Here is a 26,080-nt window from a genome sequence, read left to right as displayed (position 1 = left end):
AATCAACCCACCCAGGTGACGCACCCCCCCATGTCACTCCTGGCAGTCAATCATTGAACTGGAGCCAACTGGGAGGATGGAATAGGAATGAATGCATAAGTGTTCACATGACGCCTGAGGAGATGGCACTGAATTAGTTACAGCTAAAGCAGAGTGTCTGGGCTTCTCGGCTCCCTTGTTGTAAAGGGTCAGTTATCTGCCCTCCTAATGCGCCTGACATTCGGTGTCTAATAGACCCAGGTTCCAGTTGTAGAACAGTAATGGATTCAGCCGTTCTAAAGCCGTACTCCAAGTAGACATCAGGCACCTGTGTGTTGTGTTGATGTGGTTGAAAAGGGAGGCAGAGAGACGTTGTCCCCTGGATGGGTGCTCTCATCTGAGCCAGCTAACAGCAGGAGCCTCCCTTCTGCAGACTCAGGTCACTGAACCAGCTTGTGTGTGTGTGTGTGACAAGTGGGGATCAATGATTAATTGCCTGTTAAGGAAGAGTTTACTACTTGCTACATTCACTTTGCTGAGGAGTTGAACTATAACCTGGTGAGAGGCAGAGCTGATCTTTGCTGAGGAGTTGAACTATAACCTGGTGAGAGGCAGAGCTGGTCTTTGCTGAGGAGTTGAACTATAACCTGGTGAGAGGCAGAGCTGGTCTTTGCTGAGGAGTTGAACTATAACCTGGTGAGAGGCAGAGCTGGTCTTTGCTGAGGAGTTGAACTATAACCTGGTGAGAGGCAGAGCTGATCTTTGCTGAGGAGTTGAACTATAACCTGGTGAGAGGCAGAGCTGATCTTTGCTGAGGAGTTGAACTATAACCTGGTGAGAGGCAGAGCTGGTCTTTGCTGAGGAGTTGAACTATAACCTGGTGAGAGGCAGAGCTGATCTTTGCTGAGGAGTTGAACTATAACCTGGTGAGAGGCAGAGCTGATCTTTGCTGAGGAGTTGAACTATAACCTGGTGAGAGGCAGAGCTGATCTTTGCTGAGGAGTTGAACTATAACCTGGTGAGAGGCAGAGCTGGTCTTTGCTGGTTCTGGAGTCTTGTATTCTTTCTGCTGCACATTACAAGGTAGTGTAGTATATACAGTATATTCATCTGGACCATTTTGTGGGCTTTTGTAAGGTTTGCACCTTACTGTGTGACCCCCCCCCGCCTCTCCCTTACCGTCTTTCTCTTAGAATTGAGCTACTTATCTCTCTCTTTTTCTCTCTCATTCTCTCTCTATTCATCTCTCTTTCTCTTCATCTTTTCCCTTCCACTTCTCTCTCTTTATCGTGGTGTTGGGGAGGGTTGTCCATTATTCTCTCTTTATGTAGTGTCGTGTGTCTCGTTGTGATGTGTGTTTTGTCCTATATTTATATTGTATACATCTTTTTATTTTTAATCCCAGGCCCCGTCCCATCAGGAGACCATTTGGTAGGCCATCATTGTAAATAAGAATTTGTTCTAAACTGACTTGCCAAGTTCAATTAAAAATCAGGGTGTTGGGGTGGGGACGTGACGGTTGATCTTCATCTTGGGGGGGGGCGGCGGCGTTGACCTTTATTGTGGTATTGGGGAGGGGGCGTTGACCTTTATCGTGGGGTTGGGGAGGGGGGTGACCTTTATCGTGGTGTTGGGGGGTGACCTTTATCGGGTTTTGGGGGGTGACCTTTATCGTGGTGTTGGGGGTGACCTTTATCGTGGTGTTAGGGGGATGACCTTTATCGTGGTGTTGGGGGTGACCTTTATCGTGGTGTTGGGGGTGACCTTTATCGTGGTGTTGGGGGTGGGTGACCTTTATCGTGGTGTTGGGGGGGTGACCTTTATCGAGGTGTTGGGGGTGACCTTTATCGTGGTGTTGGGGGGTGACCTTTATTGTGGTGTTGGGGGGTGACCTTTATTGTGGTGTTGGGGGGGGGTGACCTTTATCGTGGTGTTGGGGGGGTGACCTTTTATTTTTACAGCTGAGTTGTTGCCATATCTTTCTATGAGATATCATGTTTACTTGGTTTATATTCTTCAAGGAGATTTATTTCAGATATAAAACCTTCCTTGTCTCCCCTCAGGTGAGTCGTTACAGCCAGCAGCTGAAGGAGTGTTGAGCATGGTGGAGACCGTCCCCCCAAAGTCGGCTAAGAAGCCCCACTGGACCTCTCTGGAGATCGGCCTGCTCACCATCGTCTCCCTCCTCTTCATCGTCATATTGGCCCTCATCGTCCTCTTCGCCACACAGAGGACTGACAGTGGTGAGTGGAGAAACTCATAGAACAATCACTGTCTATCAATCAATCAAGCAAAGCAAGCAATGAATCTATTAATCAGTTAGACAGTCAAATCAAATGTTGTTAAAGCGTTTATGTAAAGAGCATTTAGCCATCTCAACAGATGTGCTATTGACAAAATCATCTGTTTACTATTCATATGGTTGCAATCTTGTGCACTTGTATAGCGTACTTTCTGTCAGTGACGACCCTAAAACATACTGTTACGTCAAATGTCATGGCACATTTTAATATGTGGCTTTTAGACTTCGGAGGGGCAATATGCATTGCAATTTTAACTTTTATATTAATGATATCTAACGTTACTCATTTTGATTCTTGAAAACATTGTAACATTGTAAACATTTAAGTTGTAAACAAACATCTGATAGCCTGGCGGCAGGTAGCCTAGTGGTTAGAGTGTTGGCCCTGTAACCGAAAGGTTGCTGGGTCGAATCCCCGAGCTGACAAGGTAAAAATCTGTTGTTCTGAACAAGGCAGTTAACCCACTGTTCCCCAGGCCATGACGGGGATGATGATTATGGCAGCCCCCCGGGGGCACCTCTCTGATTCAGAGGGGTTGGGTTAAATGCAGAAGACACATTTCACATGAATGCATTCAGTTGTATCCACCTTTCCCTTAAAACATGGTTAAAACTATAATTTTGATATCATGGATGGTCAGGCCAAGCATCCATAGATCTGTCAATACATTTGAAAGTGGTCCCACAGCTTTTTGCCGAAACACTGTAGCAGGTAGTCGGCATTGTTATTGTTCAAACTGCAGATTACCCCCTTTAAAGTTTGTCAGCTCAAGGGGAGCGTTAAAGCCTATAGTGGCCTGAATACTGAAACCCACTAAGATGCAGGGTTTCAACAGGTTGCTAGGGATAGCCAGTAGTGGCCTGAATACTGAAACCCACTAAGGTGCAGGGTTTTCAACATGTTGCTAGGGATGGCCAGTAGTGGCCTGAATACTGAAACCCACTAAGGTGCAGGGTTTTCAACAGGTTGCTAGGGATGGCCAGTAGTGGCCTGAATACTGAAACCCACTAAGGTGCAGGGTTTTCAACAGGTTGCTAGGGATGGCCAGTAGTGGCCTGAATACTGAAACCCACTAAGATGCAGGGTTTCAACAGGTTGCTAGGGATAGCCAGTAGTGGCCTGAATACTGAAACCCACTAAGGTGCAGGGTTTTCAACATGTTGCTAGGGATGGCCAGTAGTGGCCTGAATACTGAAACCCACTAAGGTGCAGGGTTTTCAACAGGTTGCTAGGGATGGCCAGTAGTGGCCTGAATACTGAAACCCACTAAGGTGCAGGGTTTTCAACATGTTGCTAGGGATGGCCAGTAGTGGCCTGAATACTGAAACCCACTAAGGTGCAGGGTTTTCAACAGGTTGCTAGGGATAGCCAGTAGTGGCCTGAATACTGAAACCCACTAAGGTGCAGGGTTTTCAACATGTTGCTAGGGATGGCCAGTAGTGGCCTGAATACTGAAACCCACTAAGGTGCAGGGTTTTCAACAGGTTGCTAGGGATGGCCAGTAGTGGCCTGAATACTGAAACCCACTAAGGTGCAGGGTTTTCAACAGGTTGCTAGGGATGGCCAGTAGTGGCCTGAATACTGAAACCCACTAAGGTGCAGGGTTTTCAACAGGTTGCTAGGGATGGCCAGTAGTGGCCTGAATACTGAAACCCACTAAGGTGCAGGGTTTTCAACAGGTTGCTAGGGATGGCCAGTAGTGGCCTGAATACTGAAACCCACTAAGGTGCAGGGTTTTCAACAGGTTGCTAGGGATGGCCAGTAGTGGCCTGAATACTGAAATCCACTATGTTGCAGTGTTTTCAACAATTTGCTAGGGATGGCCAGTAGTGGCCTGAATACTGAAACCCACTGCACCTCAGTGCTGGAGACGTCACTCAGAAGCTGGTTAGATTCCAGGATGTATCACAACCGACCGTGATTGGGAGTCCCATAGGGCGGCGCCCAATTGGCCCAGCGTCGTTAGGGTTTGGCCGGGGTAGACCGTGATTGGGAGTCCCATAGGGCGGCGCCCAATTGGCCCAGCGTCGTTAGGGTTTGGCCGGGGTAGACCGTGATTGGGAGTCCCATAGGGCGGCGCCCAATTGGCCCAGCGTCGTTAGGGTTTGGCCGGGGTAGACCGTGATCGGGAGTCCCATAGGGCGGCGCCCAATTGGCCCAGCGTCGTTAGGGTTTGGCCGGGGTAGACCGTGATTGGGAGTCCCATAGGGCGGCGCCCAATTGGCCCAGCGTCGTTAGGGTTTGGCCGGGGTAGACCGTGATTGGGAGTCCCATAGGGCAGCGCCCAATTGGCCCAGCGTCGTTAGGGTTTGGCCGGGGTAGACCGTGATTGGGAGTCCCATAGGGCGGCGCCCAATTGGCCCAGCGTCGTTAGGGTTTGGCCGGGGTAGACCGTGATTGGGAGTCCCATAGGGCGGCGCCCAATTGGCCCAGCGTCGTTAGGGTTTGGCCGGGGTAGACCGTGATTGGGAGTCCCATAGGGCAGCGCCCAATTGGCCCAGCGTCGTTAGGGTTTGGCCGGGGTAGACATTGTAAATAAGAATTTGATCTTAACTGACTTGCCTAGTTAAAGGTTCAATAACATGTAAATAAACGTGAAGCTTGTTGAACTTATGGCCATTGGAAATGGAGCCTTCCTAGTCATTTATAGGCCAATTAACACTGTGTGATAGGAGCTATGAATGGGGCTTTGGGCATAAAATATAAGTTAATGTTCACACTGGTTTAGTTACAGACACGGAGATGTCGTGTTTACTAATACATGACAATGGATAACTTAACATGGGCAGTACGTGACTGTCTAAGCTTATTCCAAATGTGACCGAATGTGACCGTGTGCAACAGGTGATGTTGGTGAGTAATGATTGATAGTGAGAGATAACTGATTGGTTCTGAAAGGCACCAGTTTCGTGTTTTCAGATAGAGGGATTAAGATATCCCAGCAGTCATAGTGTTCTACTTCTGACAACTACTATCTGACCAGCAGTACTGTTTCCTTCAGTAGAGTTCTACTGTCTGACCAGCAGTACTGTTTCCTTCAGTAGAGTTCTACTGTCTGACCAGCAGTACTGTTTCCTTCAGTAGAGTTCTACTGTCTGACCAGCAGCACTGTTTCCTTCAGTAGAGTTCTACTGTCTGACCAGCAGTACTGTTTCCTTCAGTAGAGTTCTACTGTCTGACCAGCAGTACTGTTTCCTTCAGTAGAGTTCTACTGTCTGACCAGCTGTACTGTTTCCTTCAGTAGAGTTCTACTGTCTGACCAGCTGTACTGTTTCCTTCAGTAGAGTTCTACTGTCTGACCAGCTGTACTGTTTCCTTCAGTAGAGTTCTACTGTCTGACCAGCAGTACTGTTTCCTTCAGTAGAGTTCTACTGTCTGACCAGCAGTACTGTTTCCTTCAGTAGAGTTCTACTGTCTGACCAGCTGTACTGTTTCCTTCAGTAGAGTTCTACTGTCTGACCAGCTGTACTGTTTCCTTCAGTAGAGTTCTACTGTCTGACCAGCTGTACTGTTTCCTTCAGTAGAGTTCTACTGTCTGACCAGCAGTACTGTTTCCTTCAGTAGAGTTCTACTGTCTGACCAGCTGTACTGTTTCCTTCAGTATAGTTCTACTGTCTGACCAGCAGTACTGTTTCCTTCAGTAGAGTTCTACTGTCTGACCAGCAGTACTGTTTCCTTCAGTAGAGTTCTACTGTCTGACCAGCAGTACTGTTTCCTTCAGTAGAGTTCTACTGTCTGACCAGCAGTACTGTTTCCTTCAGTAGAGTTCTACTGTCTGACCAGCAGTACTGTTTCCTTCAGTAGAGTTCTACTGTCTGACCAGCTGTACTGTTTCCTTCAGTAGAGTTCTACTGTCTGACCAGCAGTACTGTTTCCTTCAGTAGAGTTCTACTGTCTGACCAGCAGTACTGTTTCCTTCAGTAGAGTTCTACTGTCTGACCAGCAGTACTGTTTCCTTCAGTAGAGTTCTACTGTCTGACCAGCAGTACTGTTTCATTCAGTAGAGTTCAACTACTATCTGACTACTATTTATTTAGCCTTTTATTTTATCAGGGAGTCATACTGAGACGAAGGTCTATTTTACAGATGAGCTCTGAACTACAGAACTGACAGAACATACACACATCAATATAAATACAAGCAGAAAGAAAAACACAGTCCTAAACTACCACATTCATCAGTAATAAGGTCCTCAATCAGCTGTCTGAATTCACCTAGAGGCACCAGAACATCACACTCATCAGTAATAAGGTCCTCAATCAGCTGTCTGAATTGACCCTAGAGGCACCAGAACATCACACTCATCAGTAGTAAGGTCCTCAATCAGCTGTCTGAATTCACCTAGAGGCACCAGAACATCACACTCATCAGTAGTAAGGTCCTCAATCAGCTGTCTGAATTCACCTAGAGGCACCAGAACATCACACTCATCAGTAGTAAGGTCCTCAATCAGCTGTCTGAATTCACCTAGAGGCACCAGAACATCACACTCATCAGTAATAAGGTCCTCAATCAGCTGTCTGAATTGACCCTAGAGACACCAGAACACCACACTCATCAGTAGTAAGGTCCTCAATCAGCTGTCTGAATTGACCCTAGAGACACCAGAACACCACACTCATCAGTAATAAGGTCCTCAATCAGCTGTCTGAATTGACCCTAGAGACACCAGAACACCACACTCATCAGTAATAAGGTCCTCAATCAGCTGTCTGAATTGACCTAGAGGCACCAGAACATCACACTCATCAGTAGTAAGGTCCTCAATCAGCTGTCTGAATTGACCTAGAGGCACCAGAACATCACATTTAAGAACATGTTGAAGATTATTACACAAATAATGTGCAAGAGAACCTAAACCCTGATTTGCCTAACTCGGTAGAGACCAAAACTAATTTCCAGAGGTAACCATCCCTGAGACCATGGTTGGTGACTCGTATGTCTCAAGTTTAGTAAAGACATTACGAAAAGTGGGACTTTTTGTAAAAGGGCTTTATGAATGAAAACACAGCACTGTATCAACCTACGTGACATCAAAGAGGGCCAACCAGCTTTCTAGTAGAGAACGCAGGGATGAATACTCAAAATGTAGCCTGTAATAAGTCACAGTGCGCTATCTTCGGCACAACACCGGAGCAAAGCAGTCCAAAACGTAGAGGTGCCGGACCGTGGTCAGTATGCTTTTTAAGAGACCGCATCTCCATCTATCCAGATATTTGTAAGCACTGACACGATCAACACCCGAAGTACATATGTTTAAATCATCAAAGTTATTTTTATGCGCTCTAGAGAACAACATATACTTAGTTTTACCTGCATTCAATGCTAATTTCAGGTCAAGTTTTTCTGTAATACAATGAAGGCAGGTTGTAGTTCAAAAAGAGCCTAGTCAATAGTGGGGGCAATAGCAAGAGTATCATCGACATAGTAGTGCAGGTTACTGTTTTTTACAGACAAGTCGATATTGTTTATTTTATATATATTTATATTTATATTTATAAATATATATATTTATTTATATTTATATTATTATATATATATTATTATATATATATTATATATATATATATATTATTATATACAGTACCAGTCAAAAGTTTGGACACCTATTTATTCAAGGGTTTTTATTTTTTACTATTTTCTATATTGTATAATAACAGTGAAGACATCAAAACTATGAAATAACACATATGGAATCATGTAGTAACCAAGAAAGTGTTCAAAATATATTTTTAGATTCTTCAAAGGAGCCACCTTTTGCCTTGATGACAGCTTTGCGCAGTCTTGGCATTCTCTCAACCAGCTGCACCTGGAATTATTTTCTTGAAGGAGTTCCCACATATACTAAGCACTTGTTGGCTGCTTTTCCTTCATTCTGCGGTCTAACTTATCCCGAACCATCTCAATTGGGTTGAGGTCAGATGATTGTGGAGGCCAGGTCATCCTTCTTGACCATTGGCGACTCAGACCTCCTTCTCGTGACTATTTGCACTTGGACTGGATAGGCTACAATGATAAGCAGAATATTAGCACTGTGTGTGCGCAACAGCGATGGGTTCTGTTCTCTAGCAGTGGAAAAGACGCTCCACACCTGGCACGTGCAGCATACATCAGCTGGTGAGCAAGCAATGAGTGTTGACAGGCAGGCTCGTCTGAAACCACCAGTCACCAGCCTGCTCTTTAGCTTTGCCTGATTAAGAAACACAAACTGCTTTATGAAATGTAAAACACCACTAGTGTGGAGTTTAGTAGTAAACAACAGTCTCCCCTTGAGGACAGAGAAATAGGAATTTGAATTTGTTGTCTCGCTCCGACCTCTCACTTTCCCCCCTGCATCCCATAGCCAGGTTCTGACAAGTCTCAGATTAACCCGAAAATTACTGACTGAAGTATGTCGGGAATTTTGTGTTATTTTGCTTCATAACGTTCCTGTAGATTTAAAACCATGATTTGGTCAACACCAGTAAAAGTATGTGAAGCGTTGCTGATGCCTGCTATGAAAGTATCAGCCTTGTCACTGTTTAACTGTCAGCTGCTGTGTGAGTGAGCCACTCTCACTCCCTCTCCCCATTGTGCTCACAGAGGAGGGAGAGATGCATTACGAGAAGAAACAAGCGTATGACCTTTGCTCAAATGCAATTGTGGGGAAAAATACAGTTTTCAAAGCAACTACTGCTGTTCTAGTTACAGAGAGCTTTCTGTGAGTGCCACTTCACAACCGGAGTAGGCTGTAGCCTAGTGTGGTTTTGATGCATCCGCAGAGTGGGGCAGAGCATGCCATTTTGCAGTGAGTAGGTAACCTAGGACTATTGTTGGAAAGTCTTTGTGGACATAAGCTTACATTTTACTGATTTAGATTAATCAATTAGCCATCGTGGCTATATAGCAATCTAGCTAATTGTTTTGAGTTCCCACTCTCTCAGGTAGTGTATAATATAGCCTACAGGCCAATATGCACAAAGATGGTGGCAAATTCTCTGAAGAGCAAAAACCAAATTTGGATAATTCTGGATCCTATTTTGACAGGTTGCACATCAATATAAATCAGCAATTCCTGGATATGTTAGATGAAATAGCTTACTTTTTTAATCATAGTTTACCATCTTAGTTTCATAGGCTACCATCTTAGTTTACCATCTTAGTTTCATAGGTTACCATCTTAGTTTCATAGGTTACCATCTTAGTTTACCATCTTAGTTTCATAGGTTACCATCTTAGTTTCATAGGTTACCATCTTAGTTTACCATCTTAGTTTCATAGGTTACCATCTTAGTTTACCATCTTAGTTTCATAGGTTACCATCTTAGTTTCATAGGCTACCATCTTAGTTTCATAGGCTACCATCTTAGTTTCATAGGTTACCATCTTAGTTTCATAGGCTACCATCTTAGTTTCATAGGTTACCATCTTAGTTTCATAGGCTACCATCTTAGTTTCATAGGCTACCATCTTAGTTTCATAGGCTACCATCTTAGTTTCATAGGTTACCATCTTAGTTTCATAGGCTACCATCTTAGTTTCATAGCATCTTAGCTACCATCTTAGTTTCATAGGCTACCATCTTAGTTTCATAGGCTACCATCTTAGTTTCATAGGCTACCATCTTAGTTTCATAGGCTACCATCTTAGTTTCATAGGCTACCATCTTAGTTTCATAGGCTACCATCTTAGTTTCATAGGCTACCATCTTAGTTTCATAGGCTACCATCTTAGTTTCATAGGTTACCATCTTAGTTTCATAGGCTACCATCTTAGTTTCATAGGCTACCATCTTAGTTTCATAGGCTACCATCTTAGTTTCATAGGCTACCATCTTAGTTTCATAGGCTACCATCTTAGTTTCATAGGCTACCATCTTAGTTTCATAGGCTACCATCTTAGTTTCATAGGCTACCATCTTAGTTTCATAGGCTACCATCTTAGTTTCATAGGCTACCATCTTAGTTTCATAGGCTACCATCTTAGTTGTCCTAAACGTCTCTGGAAGAAAATTGTAGCTGTCCATTAACTTTGTTGTTATATTTATTGTTATTCATTGCTATATAAAATTATTATATATATTGCGCTAATTTCTCTAATGTGGACATTTTTCTATTTATTATACTGAACAAAAATATAAATGCAACAATTTCAAAGATTTTACTGCGTTACAGTTCACAAGAAAATCAGTCAATTGAAATACATTTTAGGCCCCCATCTACGGATTTCACATGACTGGGCAGGGATGCACAGAGGGCATAGGTCCACCTTCTTGGCAGCCAGGCCCACCCACTAGGGAGCAATCAGAATTTGTTTTCCCCCGCAAAAGGGCTTTATTGAAGAGCGAAATAATCCTCAGTACTGATATGGAGGTCCTGAGCTCGCGTGTTTACACATGGTCTGCGTTTGTGAGGCCGATTTGGACGTATTGCCAAATTCTCTAAAACGACGTTGGAGGCAATTTATGGTAGAGAATTTAACATGACATTTTCTGGCAACAGCTCTGGTGGACATTCCTGCAGTCAGCATGTCAATTGCACACTCCCTCAACTTAAGGCATCTGTGCCAATGCGTTGTGACCACTGCACATTTTATTATCCCCAGCACAAGGTGCACCTGTGTAATGATTATGCTGTTTAATCATCTTTTTGATATGTCACACGTGTCGGGTGGATGGATTATCTTGGCAAAGGAGAAATGCTGACTAACTGGGATGTAAACAAAATCTGAGAGAAATACGTTTTTTGTGCGTATGCAACATTTTGGGGATATTTTATTTCAGCTCATGAAACATGGGACCAACACTTTACATGTTATGTTTATTTTTGTTCAGAATATATTTTGCAAGCTCTCATTTTCACCACAAAACTGAGTGGTATTACACATCCTTTTTTATTTTAATTTTTTACTTCAGTGGTGATATTAATGTAAACCGTTATTGTCCCCCGATGACCCTAAATTGTTTTCTTTTAAACAAATTCATATCTTTGGTTAAGTACCGTTGATTTTTCATATGCGACTCTCCATGGCAGCGCTGTTGTCATTTTCAAACCCAAATGGCAAAAGGGAACATCAGCTCATTATAAAAGTAGTTGGCCACAAACAAATAGTTGTATTTAACAGTCAAGCTATCAGTCAAATGAGAGCCAACACCTGTCCCTATTTAGAACTACTAGTGGAGAGATGATTTGTTGACATTTTCCCATCTCAAAAGTGTTGCGTTTCTTTTTTCGTATTGACCATATGCTGTAAAAATAGTCCCAGAAGGAGACGACCACTACAGGTGGTGTAGTGTGTATATATTTAGTATACCCAAGCTCTTTGTGGTTTGTCTGTTTTTAAAAGAGTAGCAGCCTATTTCAGTATCTGACAGGTAGTCATCTGAACACAAGTGAGACAACTGTATGTGTAGTCCATTTTTATGTCACGTTTTCAAATTATAACAACCTATTTCAGTATATTGATTATGAATTTGGTGTTTTGACACTGGGCTATAAATTCGAGTTATGTTTTATGAAAATAAATGATTTCAACAGGCTTCTAGTTAACCATGAAAGTGCCAATGGGTCAAAATGGCGTCATTTTGAAACCCTTTTTATTTTATCCTTTTGAAATTGCAGGACTTTTCATGAACTAGTTACCACAAACAAAACACTATGTACCATGTCTGTTAGTATGGAGGAATGAAAGATTATCTCTCTGTATAATAGTGGCGTGGGGCCGAGTTGAAAGTATGGACTCCACAGTAAACCACATTTGGCACAGAGGTAGATGCTGTACAGGGCTGTGAAAAGTATTTGCCCACTGTCAAATTTTTTCTACTTTTGCTTATTTTTGATACTGAATGTTCTCAGATCTTCAACACAGAACGTAATATTAGATAAAGAGAACCTGAGTGAACAAATATCACAACAATGACATACATATTTCATAAACAAAGTTATGCAACACCCAATGCCCCTGGGATTTTCTTATTTTCTCCCCCTTACGCTCAATGACTTGGTTGTGCCTTTAGCTGAAAATGACTCCAACCAACACTTCCTGTAGCTGTTGATCAGTCTCTCATGTCGCTGTGGAGGAACTCCAACCAACACTTCCTGTAGCTGTTGATCAGTCTCTCATGTCGCTGTGGAGGAACTCCAACCAACACTTCCTGTAGCTGTTGATCAGTCTCTCATGTCGCTGTGGAGGAACTCCAACCAACACTTCCTGTAGCTGTTGATCAGTCTCTCATGTCGCTGTGGAGGAACTCCAACCAACACTTCCTGTAGCTGTTGATCAGTCTCTCATGTCGCTGTGGAGGAACTCCAACCAACACTTCCTGTAGCTGTTGATCAGTCTCTCATGTCGCTGTGGAGGAACTCCAACCAACACTTCCTGTAGCTGTTGATCAGTCTCTCATGTCGCTGTGGAGGAACTCCAACCAACACTTCCTGTAGCTGTTGATCAGTCTCTCATGTCGCTGTGGAGGAACTCAACCATTCCTGTAGCTGTTGATCAGTCTTCATGTCGCTGTGGAGGAACTCCAACCAACACTTCCTGTAGCTGTTGATCAGTCTCTTGTCGCTGTGGAGGAACTCCAACCAACATCAACTTCCTGTAGCTGTTGATCAGTCTCTCATGTCGCTGTGGAGGAACTCACAACACTTCCTGTAGCTGTTGATCAGTCTCTCATGTCGCTGTGGAGGAACTCCAGAAACACTTCCTGTAGCTGTTGATCAGTCTCTCATGTCCTGTGGAGGAACTCCAAAACCATCACACTTCCTGTAGCTGTTGATCAGTCTCCAAACGCTGTGGAGGAACTCCAACCAAACACTTCCTGTAGCTGTTGATCAGTCTCATCATGACCCTGTGGAAACTCCAACCAACACTTCCTGTAGCTGTTGATCAGTCTCTCATGTCGCTGTGGAGGAACTCCAACCAACACTTCCTGTAGCTGTTGATCAGTCTCTCATGTCCTGTGGAAAACACTTCCTGTAGCTGTTGATCAGTCTCTCCACCACTGTGGAGGAACTCCAACCAACACTTCCTGTAGCTGTTGATCAGTCTCTCATGTCGCTGTGGAGGAACTCCAACTAACACTTCCTGTAGCTGTTGATCAGTCTCTCATGTCGCTGTGGAGGAACTCCAACCAACACTTCCTGTAGCTGTTGATCAGTCTCTCATCTGTGGAGGAACTCCACCACACTTCCTGTAGCTGTTGATCAGTCTCTCCACCATGCTGTGGAGGAACTCAACCAACACTTCCTGTAGCTGTTGATCAGTCTCATCATGTCGCTGTGGAGGAACTCCAACCAACACTTCCTGTAGCTGTTGATCAGTCTCTCATGTCGCTGTGGAGGAACCCCAAAACACTTCCTGTAGCTGTTGATCAGTCTCTCATGTCGCTGTGGAGGAACTCCAAACCATCAACACTTCCTGTAGCTGTTGATCAGTCTCTCATGTCGCTGTGGAGGAACTCCAACCAACACTTCCTGTAGCTGTTGATCAGTCTCTCATGTCGCTGTGGAGGAACTCCAACCAACACTTCCTGTAGCTGTTGATCAGTCTCTCATGTCGCTGTGGAGGAACTTTTGCCCACTTTTCAATGCAGAACTTTAAAGTTTTTTTTTTCAAGCATGAACTGCTCGTTTCAAGTCCTGCCACAACATCTCAATTGGGATTAGGTCTGGACTTTGACTAGGCCATTCCAAAACATCAAATGTGTTGCTTTTTAGTCATTTTCATGTAGACTTGATTGAGTGTTTTGGATTATTGTCTTGCTGCGCTTCAGCTCACAGACAGATGGCCAGATATTCTCCTATAGAATTCTCTGTTGCAGACGAGAATTCATGGTTCCTTTTATTAAGGCAAGTTGTCCAGGTCCTGAGGCAGAAAAGCATCCAAAACCATCACACTACCACCACCATGCTGCCCCCAAACCATCACACTACCACCACCATGCTGCCCCCAAACCATCACACTACCACCACCATGCTGCCCCCAAACCATCACACTACCACCACCATGCTGACCCCAAACCATCACACTACCACCACCATGCTGACCCCAAACCATCACACTACCACCACCATGCTGACCCCAAACCATCACACTACCACCACCATGCTGACCCCAAACCATCACACTACCACCACCATGCTGACCCCAAACCATCACACTACCACCACCATGCTGACCCCAAACCATCACACTACCACCACCATGCTGACCCCAAACCATCACACTACCACCACCATGCTGACCCCAAACCATCACACTACCACCACCATGCTGACCCCAAACCATCACACTACCACCACCATGCTGACCCCAAACCATCACACTACCACCACCACGCTGACCCCAAACCATCACACTACCACCACCATGCTGACCCCAAACCATCACACTACCACCACCATGCTGACCCCAAACCATCACACTACCACCACCATGCTGACCCCAAACCATCACACTACCACCACCATGCTGACCCCAAACCATCACACTACCACCACCATGCTGACCCCAAACCATCACACTACCACCACCATGCTGACCCCAAACCATCACACTACCACCACCATGCTGACCCCAAACCATCACACTACCACCACCACGCTGACCCCAAACCATCACACTACCACCACCATGCTGACCCCAAACCATCACACTACCACCACCATGCTGACCCCAAACCATCACACTACCACCATCACGCTGACCCCAAACCATCACACTACCTCCACCATGTTTGACTGTTGGTATAAGGTTCTTACTGTGGAATGCAGTGTTTGGTTTCGGCCAGGCATAATGGGACTAATTTCATCTGTTGGTATAAGGTTCTTACTGTGGAATGCAGTGTTTGGTTTCGGCCAGGCATAATGGGACTAATTTCATCTGTTGGTATAAGGTTCTTACTGTGGAATGCAGTGTTTGGTTTCGGCCAGGCATAATGGGACTAATTTCATCTGTTGGTATAAGGTTCTTACTGTGGAATGCAGTGTTTGGTTTCGGCCAGGCATAATGGGACTAATTTAATCTGTTGGTATAAGGTTCTTACTGTGGAATGCAGTGTTTGGTTTCGGCCAGGCATAATGGGACTAATTTCATCTGTTGGTATAAGGTTCTTACTGTGGAATGCAGTGTTTGGTTTCGGCCAGGCATAATGGGACTAATTTCATCTGTTGGTATAAGGTTCTTACTGTGGAATGCAGTGTTTGGTTTCGGCCAGGCATAATGGGACTAATTTCATCTGTTGGTATAAGGTTCTTACTGTGGAATGCAGTGTTTGGTTTCGGCCAGGCATAATGGGACTAATTTCATCTGTTGGTATAAGGTTCTTACTGTGGAATGCAGTGTTTGGTTTCGGCCAGGCATAATGGGACTAATTTCATCTGTTGGTATAAGGTTCTTACTGTGGAATGCAGTGTTTGGTTTCGGCCAGGCATAATGGGACTAATTTCATCTGTTGGTATAAGGTTCTTACTGTGGAATGCAGTGTTTGGTTTCGGCCAGGCATAATGGGACTAATTTCATCTGTTGGTATAAGGTTCTTACTGTGGAATGCAGTGTTTGGTTTCGGCCAGGCATAATGGGACTAATTTCGTCCAAAAAGTTATACTTTGACTGATCTGTCCATAGAACATTCTTCCAAGAGTTTTGACGACCATCCAGGAGCTTCAAGGTGCTTTTTGGCAAACTTGAGTCAACTTTTTGGAGGACACGGGTCCCATTATGTCTGGTGAAAACCAAACACTGCCTTCCACAGTAAGAACCTCATACCAACAGTCAAGCGTGGTGATTGTAGAGCACGGATTTTGCAACGTCGGGATAGTGGGTTCAATTCCTGGGACTAACCATACTTAAAATGGATGCAGTCACTTCTATAAGCCATAAGGCGCTTTGGATAAAAGCATCTGCTAAATGGCATATAGTAATACTAGGTGCCCATCCTCCCCAATTAATGTGCCACCAGCCACCCATGGTAGGCATTGGTGTTGCCCTTTTTTAACTTCTTGGTGACAGGGGGCAGTATTTTTTTAACGTTCGGATGAAATGCATGCCCAAATTCAACTGCCTGCTACTCATCCCCAGAAGACAAGATATGCATATTATTAGTAGATTTGGATAGGAAACACTCTGAAGTTTCTAAAACTGTTTGAATCATGTCTGTAAGTATAACACAACTTATGTAGCAGGCAAAACCCCGAGGACAAACCATTCAGATTTTTTGTTGTTATTGAGGGCACTCTTTTCAATTAGTTTTCATTGGGAATCCAGATTTCTAAGGGACCTTCTTGCAGTTCCTACCGCTTCCACTGGATGTCACGAGTCTTTAGAAAATGGTTGAGGTTTTTCCTTTGTGGAATGAAGAAGTAGCCCTGTTCAAAACGAGGGTCACTTCAAGTGTACTGTTTGTTAGAGGCGCGTGGCCAGAAAGGTCGCGTCAGTTTGTTTTCTTCCTGTATTGAACACAGATCATCTCGTCTTCAATTTTATTGATTATATACTTAAAAAAAATGTATTACAAAAGTTGTTTGAAGTGTTTTGGGAAAGTTTACAGGTAACTTTTGAGATATTTTGTAGTCACGTTGCGTAAGTTGGAACCGGTGTTTTTCTGGATCAAACGCGCCAAATAAATGGACATTTTGGATATATATCGACAGAATTAATCAAACAAAAGGACCATTTGTAATGTTTATGGGACATATTGGAGTACCAACAAAAGAAGCTTGTCAAAGGTAAGGCATGATTTATATTTTTATTTCTGTGTTTTGTGTCTCGCCTGCAGGGTTTATATATGTTCACTCTTTGTCTACTATGGTGCTACCCTCAGATAATAGCATCGTTTGCTTTTGCCGAAAAGCCTTTTTGAAATCTGACATGTTGGCTGGATTCACAACACGTGTAGCTTTAATTTGCTATCTTACATGTGTGATTTCATGAAAGTTTGATTTTTATAGTAAATTATTTTAATTTGGCGCTCCACATTTTTTGCTTAACCTCTCTGGGATATGGGGGATGCTAGCGTCCCACCTGGCCAAAAGCCAGGGAAAATATGGTAAAAAGCCACTGAACGAGCCCCAAAACATGCTTCGGGTTTATTGGTTATGATAATAGTCCAGAAATCTTGCCCAGCCAACTATAGTGGATCCATTTTGTAAACAGTCACAGAAGGCAGGATGCAAACAGGGAGCTAGTTTACCACGAGAGTCGCCGTGCTTCTCTGTGTGCGTCACTGTGTGTGTTCTGCCTCCATTATGGTGCGATTTCTAGCGCCACCTGCTGAATGTTTGTTCTACTACACCTCGTTAACTGCATGCATTCTATGGTACTTTCTTCTGTGCTCCATTGGGATCAGGTGACCACATTTCATCACAGGAACATGTACTCCGTGGTATCTCTAGCCATCCTTGTTGTGTCTGCCTGCCAAAGCATTGTCTGTAAGTCTAACACGTTGTCTGTATGTTCATCTTGCTATATCAGAAGTTATTTTCTACAGAGGATGTTGTTTGCGTTTTATGTCAGTTGTTTTGCTGAGTAGCAGCTTGCCTAATAAATCGGACTGTGATACCAGTTCTTGGGATTCAGTCTGAAATAACAAAGCACTGCAAAACTGTGGAAAGTTTCCTTTTTCAAGACAGAATGTTGAATATAATTACATTTTGAACCTACTCTACCGGTTGTCTGTGCAGTTGGTCCTTCAGTTGGTTAAAATTTGAAACGAAATGTCCACAGGAAAGTATTATTTACCAAACTTAGAGCGAGGAACTGGAGTTGACATTTATATGACCTGACACATGCTCAAAACCATGTAAACGCCTGCAAGACTGCGGGTGGTATGCATCGCCTGCAAGACTGCGGGTGGTATGCATCGCCTGCAAGACTGCGGGTGGTATGCATCGCCTGCAAGACTGCGGGTGGTATGCATCGCCTGCGTGTATCATTGTCTTGTGCACGAGCAAACAAATCTTCATTGCCACACACAGAGACCTGAGTTTTGAAGTCGGTTTAATTATGCTTTCCTGTGGATATTTCGTCTCAAATTTCAACCCACTGAAGGACAAACCCCACAAACAATCGGCAGAATGAGTTCAAGTGTAATTTTAAGTCAACCTTCATAACAGACAAGGGACATTAGAAAAAAAAACGATGTAATTGTGCTGTAACTTTGCATAGCCACAGCGGGACGATCTGGCAGATAGAATCACTTGCTAAATGTGATTTCTTCATGCCTTACGCAAGCATACAGGTCTATGTGATCTCTTCATGCCTTACGCAAGCATACAGGTCTATGTGATCTCTTCATGCCTTACGCAAGCATACAGGTCTATGTGATCTCTTCATGCCTTACGCAAGCATACAGGTCTATGTGATCTCTTCATGCCTTACGCAAGCATACAGGTCTATGTGATCTCTTCATGCCTTACGCAAGCATACAGGTCTATGTGATCTCTTCATGCCTTACGCAAGCATACAGGTCTATTTGGGCAGTGTTTGAATTTAGAACATTGTTCATTTCAATATGCTTATTGGATACAGCTTTTACATGTTGCACCATGGGTAATGTCTGAACTATGTGCTCATTGTATTATTCTGTATTCTTTGAAGTTTCACACCATTTCATTAAATACTGGAGGTCTAGAGATCCTAATCCTGACTCTTGACATGGTTTTTGAATGGAGTTTAGCTGTCTGTCTAATTACGGTTGAACACAGCCCGAGGAGGACAGTACAGTGTGTGTGGGGTGATCATTTTGTGATAATCAAAAGTGAAATTAGCCACAGAAGGCTGACCCAAAACTGCAGCGTTTGCATTGGGTTAAGGCTAGGGACGTCCCTAGGAGTCGATAGCGCTAACACACAGGCAGCCCAATTCAGATTTCATTATTCTTTTTTACACTTATTGGTCTTTTGACCAATCACTGCAGATTTTTCCACATCAGATCTTTTTCAGAGCTGATCAGATTGGTCAAAGACCAATTAGTGAGAAAAAAAAATCAGTATTGGGCTGCCTGTGTAAATGCAGCTAATGAGTTTGACAGAGAACAGCCTGAAAGAGTAATTCATTATTTTCCCAAGTTTGATTTGGAGCCCACCCACCATTGCATTCATGTTTAAAACATCTACTTAACTGTTACTTTTTTTTTATTGAACATCACTATCAACATTAGCGTATTAGCAGAGAAAAGGAGCGATGTTGTTTTCCCCCTGGCACTACACCGCTGACTCAAATGACCAAAGCTTGATAATGAGTTGGGTATTTGAATCAGCTGGGGAGTGCAAAAACCAAAACATTCACCAAGAACCCTGTTCTATTGTAATCCCTTCATTACAGCACAGGAAACCAAAGCCCTGTTCATGATTTCCCTCCTGGTTATTTCCTAGAAGGGGGATCAACAAGGATTATATGTAGATTATGCCAAACATTCATTACACATAAACCATGAAGCGCTCTCAGGAGCCAAATGTTCATTCAGCCATTTAACCAAGTCAAACACCATGAAGCGCTCTCAGGAGCCAAATGTTCATTCAGCCATTTAACCAAGTCAAACATTGTTCATTCAGTTCCGTTCACTTAGATGTGCATCTACTTCCTGTAGTACCGTGAGGTTTGTGACCATGTGCATCTACTTCCTGTAGTACCGTGAGGTTTGTGACCGTGTGCATCTACTTCCTGTAGTACCGTGAGGTTTGTGACCGTGTGCATCTACTTCCTGTAGTACCGTGAGGTTTGTGACCGTGTGCATCTACTTCCTGTAGTACCGTGAGGTTTGTGACCGTGTGCATCTACTTCCTGTAGTACCGTGAGGTTTGTGACCGTGTGCATCTACTTCCTGTAGTACCGTGAGGTTTGTGACCGTGTGCATCTACATCCTGTAGTACCGTGAGGTTTGTGACCGTGTGCATCTACTTCCTGTAGTACCGTGAGGTTTGTGACCGTGTGCATCTACTTCCTGTAGTACCGTGAGGTTTGTGACCGTGTGCATCTACTTCCTGTAGTACCGTGAGGTTTGTGACCGTGTGCATCTACTTCCTGTAGTACCGTGAGGTTTGTGACCGTGTGCATCTACATCCTGTAGTACCGTGAGGTTTGTGACCGTGTGCATCTACTTCCTGTAGTACCGTGAGGTTTGTGACCGTGTGCATCTACTTCCTGTAGTACCGTGAGGTTTGTGACCGTGTGCATCTACTTCCTGTAGTACCGTGAGGTTTGTGACCGTGTGCATCTACTTCCTGTAGTACCGTGAGGTTTGTGACCGTGTGCATCTACTTCCTGTAGTACCGTGAGGTTTGTGACCGTGTGATCCATCTTCAATTTATCTAGATGTAATATACATTTAGAGTGCTTAAAGTATAAGTTTTATTTTTTTTTTTTTAACAACCAAATCTCTATTATTGATGTAAGTCTCATGTTATAGAAGGTGTCCGGACACTTAATTTTTTTTTCTTTCTCCCATTTCCGTGCAGTACGGGGGAGAACATATAAACACCCCGTCCTTTTAGAAACGGAAACGCTCTCAGTATAGTGATGCAGACCTTAAGATGTTATACACATGAAATTATCATTCTGAACTTTATCCGCAGCATTATATTCCTGTTTGTGCGACCTAAGCTTTCCGCTATCCAGCAGTTCCATTCTCCGTGTAGCCTGCTGCTAGAATGGACAGAGGTATTCGCTCGAGTCTCTTGAAAACCAAGTGAAATCACTAAAAAAGGTGTTTGGATGCTTCTATAACATGCCATTACATCAAAAATAGAGATCTGATTGTAAAAAAACAATTCTCCTTTTAAGTTGGCAGTAATGAATAAACTTGTTTGGTTTATATATATTTTTTTCTCCCTTTTTAGATGGTGTCTGCACCACGGCGGACTGTACTCAGGCAGGTAAATATGCATACATACATGCACACACACACACACATACACACACACACACATACACACATACACACACACACACACACATACATACATACATACACATACATACATACATACATACATACATACATACATACATACATACATACATACATACATACATACATAGGTAGAATATGAGCTGTATTTGTCTGTGTGCAGCGTCTCGTCTGATAGAGAACATGGATGCCAATGTGGACCCGTGTGACAACTTCTACCAGTACGCCTGTGGAGGCTGGTTGAAGAAGAACATCATCCCAGAGACCAGCTCCCGATACAGTACCTTTGACATCCTACAAGACGAACTGGAGGTGGTCCTCAAAGGTTTGAAAGTCTTGTAGCATGGCGCAGTTTGGATTCAGTGAGTTTTCCAGGGAGGTGTGAGGACTGGGTGTGGATCTGTTGGTCAGGGAGGTAGGAGTGAGAGGGGGCTGGGTGTGGATCTGTTGGTCAGGGAGGTAGGAGTGAGAGGGGGCTGGGTGTGGATCTGTTGGTCAGGGAGGTAGGAGTGAGAGGGGGCTGGGTGTGGATCTGTTGGTCAGGGAGGTAGGAGTGAGAGGGGGCTGGGTGTGGATCTGTTGGTCAGGGAGGTAGGAGTGAGAGGGGGCTGGGTGTGGATCTGTTGGTCAGGGAGGTAGGAGTGAGAGGGGGCTGGGTGTGGATCTGTTGGTCAGGGAGGTAGGAGTGAGAGGGGGCTGGGTGTGGATCTGTTGGTCAGGGAGGTAGGAGTGAGAGGGGGCTGGGTGTGGATCTGTTGGTCAGGGAGGTAGGAGTGAGAGGGGGCTGGGTGTGGATCTGTTGGTCAGGGAGGTAGGAGTGAGAGGGGCTGGGTGTGGATCTGTTGGTCAGGGAGGTAGGAGTGAGAGGGGGCTGGGTGTGGATCTGTTGGTCAGGGAGGTAGGAGTGAGAGGGGGCTGGGTGTGGATCTGTTGGTCAGGGAGGTAGGGGTGAGAGGGGACTGGGTGTGGATCTGTTGGTCAGGGAGGTAGGGGTGGTGGCTGGGGTTTGTGTGGTTGGAGGATTTGCTGGGGTTACAGCAGCTTGTCCTTCAGGGAAAAACAGGGGCTCTAGGAATAGTCACTGTGGTTAATGGTGTCATCTATCTGCAGCATTTACTGCCAACACAGGAATATATATATATATTTTTATATATTTATATAAGTGCATAGAGGACAAAGTGTCATCTGATCTGATGAAATCCCGACCTTATAATAGTTGGAGGCGTTAACACCATCTGGTTAGCACCATCTTGACAGTAGATTGACAGGAAGGCTTCCCTTACCCCTGAAGGATTGGGTGGTGGTGGTGGGGGCTCGGCGGTCTGTCTGATTACATTGGATAAATGTATGTCCCTGCACGTGTGCCAAGTCAAATTGTAAACTCGGCAAAAAAGAAACGTCCCTTTTTCAGGACCCTGTCTTTCAAAGATAAGTCGTAAAAATCAAAATAACTTCACATCTTCATTGTAAAGGGTTTAAACACTGTTTCCCATGCTTGTTCAATGAACCATAAACAATTAATAAACATGCACCTCTGGAACGGTCGTTAAGACACTAACAGCTTACAGACGGTAGGCAATTAAGGTCACAGTTGTGCAAACTTAGGACACTAAAGAGGCCTTTAGAAAGAAAGATTCCCAGGGTCCCTGCTCATCTGCGTGAACGTGCCTTAGGCATGCTGGAAGGAGGCATGAGGCCTGCAGATGTGGCCAGGGCAATAAATTGCATTGTACTTTGAGACACCTAAGACAGCGCTACAGGAGGGGCAGCTGATCGTCCTCGCAGTGGTAGACCACGTGTAACAACACCTGCACAGGATCGGTACATCCGAACATCACACCTGCGTGACAGGTCCAGGATGGCAACAACTGCCTGAGTTACACCAGGAACGCACAATCCCTCCATCAGTGCTCAGACTGTCCGCAATAGGCTGAAAGAGGCTGGACTGAGGACTTGCAGGCCTGTGTTAAGGTAAGTCCTCACCAGACATCACCGGCAACAACGTCGTCTATGGGCACAAACCCACCATCGCTGGACCAGACAGGACTGGCAAAAAGTGCTCTTCACTGACGAGTCGCGGTTTTGTCTCACCAAGGGTGATGGTCGGATTCGCGTTTATCGTCGAAGGAATGAGCGTTACACCAAGGCCTGTACTCTGGAGCGGGATCGATTTGGAGGGTCCGTCATGGTCTGGGGTGGTGTGTCACCGCATCATCGGACTGAGCTTGTCATTGCAGGCAATCTCAATACTGTGCATTACAGGGAAGACTGTGATAACCCTTCCTACATGCTCATCCTGACATGACCCTCCAGCATGACAATGCCACCAGCCGTACTGCTTATTCTGTGCATGATTTCCTGCAAGACAGAAATGTCATTGTTCTGCCATGGCCAGTGAAGAGCAATCCCATTGAGCGTGCCTGGGACCTGTTGGATCGGAGGGTGAGGGTTAAGGGTCATTCCCCCCCCAGAAATGTCCGTGAACTTCCACGTGCCTTAGTGGAAGAGTGGGTTAACATCTCATAGCAAGAACTGGCAAATCTGTTGCAGTCCATGAGGAGGAGATACACTGCAGTACTTAATGCAGATACTGCACCAGATACTGACTGTTACTTTTGATTTTGACTCCCCCCTTTGTTCAGGGACATGTTATTCAATTTCAGTTAGTCACATGTCTGTGGAACTTGCTCCGTTTATGTCTCAGTTGTTGAATCTTGTCATGTTCATACAAAAATAAACTTAGTTGACAGCGAGAGGACATTTATTTTTTTGTTGATATAATTTGTCACATTCGCCTGACCACAACACCGTGAAATGCTTACTTCCTAGCCCTTAACCAACAATTAATATTTAATTTTATTTTTGAAGACAGTATTAGCAAAAAAAGTATAATAAACTAAAGTAAGAAAATGAGTAGCACAATTAATATAATAAAGAAGCTATATACAGGGAGTCGGTAGCCTAATGGTTAAGAGTGTTGGGTCGGTAACTTAAAGGTCACTGGTTCGAATCCCAAGCCCAAACATCTGGTGTGCCCTTGAGCAAGGCACTTAACCACAATTGCTCCTCTAAGTCTCTCTGGATAAGATTGTCTACTAAATGTAAACATGTGCGGAGTTACAGGTTAGTCGAGGTAATGACGTTACAGGTTAGGTCTAAAATGACTGCATAGGGAATAAACAGTGAGTAGCAGCAGCGTTAAAAAAGGGGGACGATGCAAATAGTCTGGGTAGCCACTCAATGAACTGTTTAGCAGTCTAATGGTTTGGAGATGGAAGCTGTTAAGGAGCCTTTTGTAACTCGACTTGGCGCTCAAGTACCGCTTGCCGTGCGGTAGCAGAGTGGCTGGAATCTTTGATCATTTTTCACTACCCTCTGTAGCACCTTGTGGTCGGCTTCTGAGCAGTTGCCATACCAGCCAGTGATGCAACCAGCTAGGATGCTCTCGATGGTGCAGCTGTAGACCTTTTTGAGAATCTGAGGAACCATGCCTAATATCCTGAATAGGTGTTATCGTGCCCTCTTCACAACTGTCTTGGTGTGTTTGGACCATGATAGTTTGTTGGTGATGTGGACGCCAAGGAACTTGAAGCTCTCAATCTGTTCCACTACAGCTCTGTCGATGAGAATGGGGGCGTGCTTGGTCCTCTTCCTGCAGTCCACAATCATCTCCTTTTTATCTTGATCACGTTGAGGGACAGGTTGTTATCCTGGCACCACACGGCCAGGTCTCTGACCTCCGCCCTATAGGCGGTCTCATCGTTGTCGCTGATCATGCCTACCACTGTTGAGTCATCTGCAAACTCAAATCAAATCAAATCAAATGTTATTTGTCACATACACATGGTTAGCAGATGTTAATGCGAGTGTAGCGAAATGCTTGCGCTTCCAGTTCCGACAATGCAGTAATAACCAACAAGTAATCTAACTAACAATTCCAAAACTACTGTCTTATACACAGTGTAAGGGGATAAAGAATATGTACATAAGGATATATGAATGAGTGATGGTACAGAGCAGCATAGGCAAGATACAGTAGATGGTATCGAGTACAGTATATACATATGAGATGAGTATGTAAACAAAGTGGCATAGTTAAAGTGGCTAGTGATACATGTATTACATAAGGATGCAGTCGATGATACAGAGTACAGTATATACGTATGCATATGAGATTAATAATGTAGGGTAAGTAACATTATATAAGGTAGCATTGTTTAATGTGGCTAGTGATATATTTACATCATTTCCCAACAATTCCCATTATTAAAGTGGCTGGAGTTGAGTCAGTGTGTTGGCAGCAGCCACTCAATGTTAGTGGTGGCTGTTTAACAGTCTGATGGCCTTGAGATAGAAGCTGTTTTTCAGTCTCTCGGTCCCAGCTTTAATGCACCTGTACTGACCTCGCCTTCTGGATGATAGCGGGGTGAACAGGCAGTGGCTCGGGTGGTTGATGTCCTTGATGATCTTTATGGCCTTCCTGTAACATCGGGTGGTGTAGGTGTCTTGGAGGGCAGGTAGTTTGCCCCCGGTGATGCGTTGTGCAGACCTCACTACCCTCTGGAGAGCCTTACGGTTGAGGGCGGAGCAGTTGCCGTACCAGGCGGTGATACAGCCCGCCAGGATGCTCTCGATTGTGCATCTGTAGAAGTTTGTGAGTGCTTTTGGTGACAAGCCGAATTTCTTCAGCCTCCTGAGGTTGAAGAGGCGCTGCTGCGCCTTCTTCACGATGCTGTCTGTGTGAGTGGACCAATTCAGTTTGTCTGTGATGTGTATGTCGAGGAACTTAAAACTTGATACCCTCTCCACTACTGTTCCATCGATGTGGATAGGGGGGTGTTCCCTCTGCTGTTTCCTGAAGTCCACAATCATCTCCTTAGTTTTGTTGACGTTGAGTGTGAGGTTATTTTCC

General features: G+C 44.4%; 1 protein-coding gene across 4 annotated transcripts in view; it reads left to right on the top strand.

Annotated features, from left to right (window-relative positions):
- Positions 1-26,080, top strand: part of LOC118396904 (neprilysin-like) — a 90,742-nt gene that overhangs the window by 5,196 nt on the left and 59,466 nt on the right. For 3 of the 4 annotated variants that reach the window (XM_052468538.1, XM_052468537.1, XM_052468535.1), the window contains exons 2-4: positions 2,043-2,222; positions 21,098-21,133; positions 21,332-21,493. In XM_052468538.1, coding sequence (XP_052324498.1) covers positions 2,081-2,222; positions 21,098-21,133; positions 21,332-21,493 — 340 coding nt within the window. In that variant the 5' untranslated portion in view covers positions 2,043-2,080. Of the gene's footprint in view, positions 1-2,042; positions 2,223-17,606; positions 17,690-21,097; positions 21,134-21,331; positions 21,494-26,080 lie in introns of those variants that run through there. The other variant, XM_052468536.1, reaches the window with a different exon arrangement.

The sequence above is a fragment of the Oncorhynchus keta genome, chromosome 18, assembly GCF_023373465.1.
Source record: "Oncorhynchus keta strain PuntledgeMale-10-30-2019 chromosome 18, Oket_V2, whole genome shotgun sequence".
Classification (NCBI taxonomy): domain Eukaryota; kingdom Metazoa; phylum Chordata; class Actinopteri; order Salmoniformes; family Salmonidae; genus Oncorhynchus; species Oncorhynchus keta.
Note: the sequence above shows the minus strand (reverse complement) of the source record. Positions and strands in the feature narration are given on the sequence as shown.